The sequence below is a fragment of the Oncorhynchus kisutch genome, linkage group LG19 (genome assembly GCF_002021735.2).
Source record: "Oncorhynchus kisutch isolate 150728-3 linkage group LG19, Okis_V2, whole genome shotgun sequence".
NCBI lineage: Eukaryota > Metazoa > Chordata > Actinopteri > Salmoniformes > Salmonidae > Oncorhynchus > Oncorhynchus kisutch.
In genome coordinates, this window is record NC_034192.2 from 48478858 (window position 1) to 48488158 (window position 9301).

General features: G+C 43.1%; 1 protein-coding gene across 3 annotated transcripts; it reads right to left on the reverse strand.

Moving 5' to 3' along the window:
• Positions 1 to 4545: 4545 nt before the first annotated feature.
• On the reverse strand, positions 4546 to 7512 carry hs3st1 (heparan sulfate (glucosamine) 3-O-sulfotransferase 1). 3 transcript variants are annotated; one of them, XM_020452988.2, is made up of 2 exons: positions 7229 to 7512; positions 4546 to 6350 (listed from the first exon to the last, which is right to left on the reverse strand). In XM_020452988.2, the coding sequence occupies exon 2, from the start codon at positions 6208 to 6210 to the stop codon at positions 5275 to 5277; it is 936 nt and encodes a 311-aa protein (XP_020308577.1). In that variant the 5' UTR covers positions 6211 to 6350; positions 7229 to 7512; the 3' UTR covers positions 4546 to 5274. The 3 variants fall into 3 exon arrangements, with proteins under 3 accessions (XP_020308577.1, XP_020308579.1, XP_031654205.1); XM_020452990.2 differs by having other exon boundaries at positions 4546 to 6353; positions 7229 to 7461; XM_031798345.1 differs by lacking the exon at positions 7229 to 7512 and adding an exon at positions 6873 to 7146.
• Positions 7513 to 9301: the final 1789 nt, after the last annotated feature.

Below are 9301 nucleotides of genomic sequence, written 5' to 3' on the forward strand. Positions count from 1 at the left end.
TCCTCCAAAATGTTTAGAGCCAGGAGTCCTGGGAGATATTCCAAGTTTCAGTCAGCGATGACATGGTTTTTACAGGAATCCCAAGTCCCTATTCCACCAACTGTTTCGACAGAGTTCCCAGAGCAACTGGAGGGAACAGGGAGCCAGATTTGTTTTCTCCAGTCCATTATAAGTCTGTTGAAAAATTGCCACTTAGAAAGATATCATAAGCTGGCAAATGAATGTTTCTAATGCACTGTGTGGATCTCATTGGTAAAGTGGTATTACGCCATATCTAGGAGCATGTAAGACACAAGGGACAACAGTGCCACTCAATACAACTAAGCCTGCCCTCTTAAAAATAGCGTGACCAGTTGAGATTGTTAGACTGCCTCCTCAATTTGCCTTGCCATAGTTTAATCAAAGCTGCTCATTTAGAAGAGATATCCAGTATTCATCGAACACCTTAGGACACCTAATGAATGACCGTAAAAACAACAGAAAAGACAGAGGCTTCTTAATCATTTTTATTGGGCCACCCTGTCCTCATCTCAAGGTCACCTTTTTAGATTTTTTAATTTTTTAAAATTGTTTACCTCTGTTTCTCCCCAATTTCGTGATATCCAATTGGTAGTTACAGTCAGGTCCCACCTGTCACGCCCTGACCTTAGTTATCTTTGTTTTCTTTATTATTTTGGTTAGGTCAGGGTGTGACAAGGGTGGTTTGTTTAGTTTTTGTATTGTCTAGGGGTTTTTGTATGTCTAGGGTTTTTTGTATGTCTAGGGGTTTATATGTCTATGGTTGCCTAGATTGGTTCTCAATCAGAGGCAGCTGTTTATCGTCGTCTCTGATTGGGGACCATATTTAGGTAGCCATATTCATTGGGTATTTTGTGGGTTATTGTCTATGTGTAGTTGCCTGTGTCTGCACTCATTGTTCATAGCGTCACGTTAGTTTTGTTGTTTTGGTTGGTTAGTTTGTTTGTTTAAGTGTTCTTCCTTCATTAAAAGAAGATAGTATTCTAATCACGCTGCGCCTTGGTCTCATTACGACGAACGTGACACCATCGCTGCAACTCCCATACGGACTAGGGAGAGGCGAAGATCGAGAGCCATGCTTCCTCTGAAACACGACCCTGCCAAGTGGCACTGTTTCTTGACACACTGCTCGCTTAACCCGGAAGACAGCCACCAATGTGTCGGAGGAAACACTGTACAACTGGCTACAGTGTCAGCGTCCATGCGCTCAGCCCGCCACAGGAGTCGCTAGAGCACAATGGGACAAGGACATCCCGGCCGGCCAAACCCTCTCCTAACCCAGACGACACTGGGACAATTATGCGTCGCATCATGAGTCTCCCGGTCGAGGCCGGCTGCGACACAGACCGGGATCAAACATGGATCTGTAGTGACGCCTCAAGCACTGCAGTGCCTTAGACCGCTGCGCCACTAGGGAAGCCCCAAGGTCACCTTTTCTAAGAGACGCTCCTTCATCTTTGTTGGTGAATGTCACTTGAATATGGCTCACTGCAAATGGTGTTGCTGAGTGGTCAATGCTTTTCAAGATGAAACAGACATGTCTCCATTCACTCTTGTCTGTTTTCCAGAGAGGAATTGTGACAATTTACTTTTAAATGCATACTTTTGTCTTGAAATACAAACAGAGAATTGAATGATCAGTGTGCCAGTGAGCCTTCATCCACAGATACAAGGCATGTAAGGAACGTAGCTTGAACATTCCTCTGTTATGTTCATTCTTCCTTTAAGGAATGCATTGTTTCAGTTGTAAAGAATAGGGCATTGAATAGTTCAGCAATAGCTTCCCTTCTAAGAATTTACACATTGATTTAGTCGGGGGGTCTGTCCCGGCAGGGTCACCCCTGAAAGTGTGTGTTCATGTATGTGTGTCTTGGTGTGTGTGTGTGTGTGTGTCTGTGACAGAGAGAGGGGGAGAGAGAGAAAGAGTTTATGTGTGTTTATGTTGGTGTGTGCGCTTCACATTTCTGCTGTCCTTCACACATTGAGTGGACAAACAATCTATTGTAATTAAAAGAAGGCTGCAGCCCTGGTAACCAGAGAAGGGGTCATACTCCATTGGATCACATCATCCCTTTAAAGTTCACAGTATGAGTGGCTGATTGTAATTCAGAGGAAACAAGCCCATCAAAAACAACAAGAGTGGACTGGCAGGGGAGAGATGGGAGAGTGTGTGTGTGTAGATGTCATCCAGAATATTTCATGGTCAGCAATGTGGTGTCAGGGGGAGAGTGTACTAGAAGTAGTGCCAGTCCATTAGTCTGACTTGTATAGACTGACTTGTATAGTCAGTTCCCCCACACTCCCTCAGCTTGCCCTCACCCAAGACCATTTAATTTAGCGATGTTAAAAGAATATCTACGACTGTAAGCCTTTGATTTGATAAGCTCCACAGCTGATTGGGACTCATGAGGCTTTCATGAACTCTTAATAGATGCTGTGTTAATATTCTATAAAGTGTGGGTAGACTTACAGTATGGCTACAGGTGGACTTTTAGGAGCATATCAGAGAAAGGTTGTGTCCTCTCTAAACACTGAGAGATGTAGTTTCAATGGTAAGTTTGACAACAACAAAAACACATTTGAGAGAGCACTTAGCTTAGTAGGTGTAGGTTTTCGTAGAATCTGTGAACAAGCTTGTCTCAAGAGACTCTCTCTCATGGTCTCCTGCTGGCTTCACTGCTGCTCGTCTCAACGACACCTTCCACTTAGTAGTCCGGCTCAGCAAAGAGGGGAGTGGATACATACAGGAAAGGAGGAGAGGAGAGTCCTTGTTTGACCTGGAAAGGTCAACAAAGGTCACAGAGGAAAGATCATCTGTTGGAATGTATTTTTTGGAGGGTGCATATGAGCACCCCCTACAGAGTTTTTCCCCAGTTGAGTCCCCTTTGAAAGCTGTCTGGTGGCTGCCTGGAGGCCTGAAACATTTCCATCAAAGTCAAAAGCAATGTCACTCAAAACATAATGCAACCTTGAGCTCAAAAATAGTGATAATGTTACTAGGGATGTTCATCTCTCCCTATCTTCAGGCACTCTCTCTTTGCTTTGTATCTACCTCTATCTCGCTTCCTTGATGTCTGTGACCTGCTTCGACATGTTCTGATGACGGCCGCTGATGGCATAACTCAACAATAACCACAAAACCATATGTGATCGCAGAGGAATTTAGCCAGCATTGCTCTCCACAGACTGAAAGAGGTAGTAAGAATGCTTTGGTTTGCATTAAGGAGATTAAGAGGGTTAGGAATCTGTCTGGGCAGTCCTGGAGGTGCTCTATGGTTCTGTGTGGAACTAAGCTACCACAGAATTAAAGGTGCAATATGCAGAAATCACTCCGCCATTTCCTGGTTGCAAAAATTACATAGTGTAGAGAATCATTGTACCATCTAAACCACTGAGAAATATATAAAATAAACATAAAAATATTTGTAGCTTTTTGAAGGTGTTGCACAAAACCAAAAGTACCGAAACCAAAAATGAAACTTAACGGGAAGCATACACATAGCACACGTAGTAAAGATCTACCGTTTCTTACACTTGCATTCAATGAGAACGATAGATCTTTAACTCACATTTCTATGTGAATTGTGTTGGGTCGCCCAAAGTTCTTGGCCAGGTCGCAGTTGCAAATGAGAACTTGTTCTCAACTAGCCTACCTGGTTAAATAAAGGTGAAATAAAAAAAATAACTGCGTCTTTAAATTCAACACAATATAATGCGAACTGGTGGATCTACTTTTCTTAATTCAAATACCCAGAGTGTCCCATAATAGCACCAGAAAAGGTTTGAATTAATAATTGTTTAAAAAAAATATTGTATGGACACACCCTTAGTCATAAACAACTTCTATTTTGATTAAACACAGTTTGACTTAACCTTACCTGTATCCTCCCGCTAGAACGCACTCATAACACACATACCTTTCTCTCTACACCAAATATCCTCCTGCAACCATTTACATGAAAAATATACCAGACAGCATACTGTACAGCCATTGAATGTCACCATGATATCTCACATGAATGCAAGAAGCAACCAACTAGCATCTGTCCTCAGCACCCACTATTCGGTCCTCAGCACCCACTACTAACAAAGCAGAAGTGTCTCCCACAGCTGTTAGAGGGCTTCGGTCTACACTGGCTTAGACATATGCAGGGTAGCCAAGCAGGCATTTCAAGACTGAAATGTTTGTTAAAGATCCAATGTAGTATATAAACCCTGGATTTCTGATGCTATGTACATTTGTATTATTGAGAGGCTTTGAAGACACCGGTCAGCCATATTGGCTCTCCCCAGTAGGAACAGTCCTCCATAGGAATGGAGTGCTATAAATCATTGGAAAGATCTCATCTAGGCATCATGTTCATCTCCCTTAACCATAATAATACAAATTACGAAACATCCCATACCGGACTCCGAATGTGTACATTAGCAGCCTGTAAAGCTTTTTTCCCCCTTCATATCCTGAAAATTAAATAATGTTGTGGGATGAAATACGAGGTGTACATACAGAGAAAGACCAAAAACACATTATAGCAAAATACATCTTTATTATTGTGTTAATCCTTCACTATAGAAAAAAAATCTATTATAACATTATTTACAGTATACTGTAGTACATGTGTACATAGCAATGACCATAATACGTATTCAACCCATAGTTACTCAATGGCTTCTTAAACTATGTATCTATTCAGTATGAATGTGCCTGAAAAAAATACAAATAATAATAATAGCGTAGCAGCATATAGATCCTTCAGAACACTGAATAATGACTGTTAGCAAAAATAACATGTGCTACTGATGACAGCATATCAATGGAAATATACAGGCATACTGTTCTTCAGATTGATGCTCAAAAGAGTTGTTGCAGACATGCAATCCTTAAAAATGGCATGTGACACGTTAACTTAAATCGACCTTTGAATGCCCTTATCATTGATCACTTGCTTTGAAGTGATTTAGAGCTAAATAATAATGCATGTGTCTGCCATGCACTACACAGAGAGGTGAGGACACTAGGTTATCGATGAAGCCAAAACAAGACAAAATAAACTTGTATTGACTTGCAATGAATGACGATAGACAAAAAAACAGATGTGCCAAGTCTGTCTTGATTGTTGCTGGTCAGAACGCTGCCACACCTTTCAAATAATACAAATATATATCTAGCTTAAATCTCCCTTTTATACTCAGCTTCAGGATCAGCTCTTTAACATGAGAATCAGAACTGTGGTTAATACTGGCCTGAATAACAACTCAGTTCCAGTTGAATGTTCGGCCCACAAGCTCAAAGAACTTCCTATTGGGTTCATGAAAGAATCGGTAGAGTTTGTGGAGGATGGCGGGAGCCACGTGAGGGTGCGCCCTGCCCTTAGAGTCATGTAAACAACGCTCTCGCCCGTGGTCCCTCAGGCAGTAGAAGCCTTTAGTCTTGTTAAAGTAGAAGTTAGATGCGTTTATCTGCGGTTCTAGATTCAGGAACCTCTCCACTCTCTTCATCTCCGGGAAGGGGTCCCTGATCAGCTTATCCCCGTCCACAACATGGATGCTCTCTAGGGGGAAGTAACGCAGCCAGTTCTGAAGGTGCAGGTGATACAGGCTACGGTTGAGAGCTTTGTATCCTAGGTTGATCTCCCCGTCCTTCACAAGCAACGACTCGATGGGCTGGTAGCGCTTGTGCTTCTGCAGACGGTTGTAGAAGACCTGGGTGTAGTCCGACAGAACCCGCTCGGTTGGGTCCCGGAGAATGAGCAGCAGCTTGATGCCTGGGTTCATGTCATGGATGCGTTCAGGCACCTTGCTGGAGGTGAAGTAGGCAGGGGTTTTCTCCACAGTCAGCTGGTCAGGGAGGGCGAAGGGCATCTGGCTGAGATACCAGGGTATGCCCTTCTGGAAGTGACTCTCCCAGTCAAAAAAATGCACCTCGTTCTCGGCCGCCACTACCGCGCTGTGCAGGCTGAGCATCTCGATGAGCGCCCGTGTGCCGCCCTTCCTCACGCCGATGATGATGATGTGAGGCAACTGCTTGAAGGTTCCGTTGGGGTGGCCGGTGGCCCCGGTGTCATTGAGGGCCAGTGGGGAAGAGGCGGTGGGGGACGGAGGGGGTCCCCGGTCACCCCTCTCCGCGGGCCTGGAGGGGATAGGGGGGGGCTGCATCGCGAAGAGAAGCAGCCCGAAGAAAAAGGCCGCCATGAGGGAGGTCCTCAACCTGGTAGATTTCAGCCTGGCTAAAGGAGCACAACGGTATCCAACATTGAAAGAGCAGCTGACTGAGGACGACGGTCCACTTGAGAAAGAACAATGGTGCCTCCTCTCTGTCGATCACAGCAACACTGCTAGGACAAAAGAACAGAGGCATCATTAGATGACACTTGACACTGCAGCTGATAAGTAAGTAAATAAATAAATACATACATACATACATTTCCCCTAAGCTTAATATATACAAATACATTGTATGCAAATGCCAGAAATAAAGACATGGATGTTTACATTAGCTCAAATTAATCTATTAGGCTACATGCAAGTGTACATTCTCTAGTGTGCAGAGAGCTTTATAGTTGAATAGTTGTCATGTGTAGACTACATAACTCATCTAACTGTCACTCTCATCACAGTGTACACATCTTTCCAGAGTGTTAATAAATAAAAAAGGATTGTATTGCATGATTAAATCAGTGTAAAATTACCAATGTAGTGTAATAAGCATGATAGTTAATTGCAATATTACTCTGATTTGTTCAACAGAAATAGGTTTCTCCCAATCTCGATTTAACCCTATGGCATTGCACCACTGTCTCTACAGATGCAAATCACCATTCAGACTCTCAAGACATCAATAAGGGGAATTGAACCTGAGATTGTGACATATCATCGGGTACTTCAGATTGAAAACGGGGTGTCAATGGAATACTTCATTTTATTGTTGTTGAAAAGACGTGTCTGTAAAAATAAGAATTAAAGTGCAATAGCCTGCAGAGGAAAATAAACGGAGTAAAAATATTGTAAAGTAGGCAATAATAAACTATAACTTAGACTCTTTATACGACAGCCAGGGTTGCACATTTCAAACATTTACTGTCGGATCTGAAATGTTTGTAGACGTTTTTTTTAGCCAACATTCAAATCCCTACGAAACAAACGTGTGCATGCATTCCTCGTCCGAGTTTTAGCAATCAGTTCTACCATTAGAATGCAATTGAAATCTTACCTTTGTATTTGTCGAACTAAAGTTCATTGAGCACTCCTTTTCAATGTTCTTGGTGAGGGAGAGTCCTTGAAAAATGAAGTCAGGGATCCACCAGTTTGAAAATCTATTCCAGATACATTAGAATGTGAAAATATTGCTGCAGCTTAAATTGTCGTTAACCAACTTTGTTTGCACGTCCCTCTTCTGCGAGTGTTGCGGGCTTGTGTGGGTCCTCGTATTCCGAGTTATGGCTGGATAACGTAGGCTCACGCACCCACATTACGCAGTGGAGACCACTCCCCCTCTCTGACTCAGTCTTCCGGTAATTTTATGGTAAATTACAGATAGCGTTTATGGATGTGATGATGAGTAAGTAGGCATCATATCTTTCTGATGACTTTCTGACATATATTTCAGGTGAAGGTAGGGCAGCAAAGTCATGAAGTTTGATTTCTTGTCAAAATGTGACCGTGAGCTACAGGTACAGGTGAACAACACTTCAAGCTGGAAAAACATAGTATTAGTTTATCAACTAGAGTACACTTTGAGAAATTATGAATCAGATAAATCCAGTGTTGAAACATTTCCCATGTTTAAATATGTCACAGTGTCACACAAGCCTATAAAACAACTTGATTTATGTCAATAATAAATAAAAAATGCAAGATGGCTTAGCAGTCAGACATCTTTTGTCCTTCTTCCTGTCGTGACCCATGTATATATCTTTTTATATATTTTTCTTCGCATATCTTTTTATATATTTTTCTAAATCTCAACTTCAAAACACTCTCCTGCAACCTGCCTCACCCAATGTGGTGCGGACCTGTTTTAAAGTATTTTTATTCACCTCGAATCAAGGATCCCCCAACAGAAGCTAGCCAGCTCAATAGCTACTAGCTAGTAGTCAGCTAACCACTGCTAGAGGTCATCAGCTAACCATTAACTCGGAAAGCTCTCTCCAGTTTGTACAATGTGACACAAACCAGAGTATACTGGACCTATTTTCTCTCCATATCCCTGGATTCCTACCGCAAGCTCTAGACAATTTCACCTGGATCATCGCAGCAAGCACCAATTAGCCTGGAGCTAGCCCATGCTAGGCCCTCTCTCCCGGCTAGCTAAAGAGGCCCAGCAGCTACTCCTGGACTACAATACCTGGACCCCTTCTATTGCCAGTACGGGGCACGGAACCCCACCGATTCCTCATGACTGGACTATGACGTAATCTGCTCAAGGGAGTACTCAACTGGTCTCTACATCGCGACATCCCCTGAATGTCCATCTAGCTGCTAGCCGTGGCCCGCTAGCTGTTTAGAGCATATTGGACTGTTAGCTGTATAGATCCAGCCACTATACCTATTTTGCCAATTGGACTTGGACCCTTCTGCTACTCGGAACCCTACTAATCCATCACGACTGGTCTATCGACTTCACCGCACGCGGAGGCTAAAATAGACTTTCCTCCGTCGAGACATCCCTCTAAGGCCTTTCTGCTAGCTTGCTAGCCCCGGCCTTCTAGCTTGCTAGCCCCGGCCTGCTAGCTGTCTCCAGCCAGCCCAACCACTCACTGGACCCCTATTGATCACCCGGCTACACATGCCTCCCAAATGTCAATATGCCTTGTCCATTACTGTCCTGGTTAGTCATTATTGTCTGGTTTCACTGTATTGCCTCAAGCCCTGCTCAAAATGCCTTAACCTACCATTTAATTCTACCTCCCACATATGTGGTGACATCACCTGGTTTAAACGTCTCTAGAGAAAAGATCTCTCATTATTACTCAATGCCTAGGTTTATCTCCAATGTACTCACATCCTACCATACATCTGTCTGTACATTATGCATTGAATCTATTCTATCTATCTATGACCTAAACTGTGACATGCTTAATACCCCGACCATCGTACAATCTAAGTTTGATGCCCTCAATCTCACACAAATGATCAATGAACCCACCAGGTACAACCCCAAATCCTTAAACACGGGCACCCTCATAGATATCATCCTAACCAACTTGCCCTCCAAATACACTTCTGCTGTTTTCAACCAAGATCTCAGAGATCACTGCCTCATTGCCTGCATCCGTAATGGGTC

What these genes read in the sequence shown, in the direction of transcription:
- hs3st1 (XM_020452988.2), bottom strand. Translation starts at nt 6,210, where the DNA reads ATGGCGGCCTTTTTCTTCGGGCTGCTTCTCTTCGCGATGCAGCCCCCC.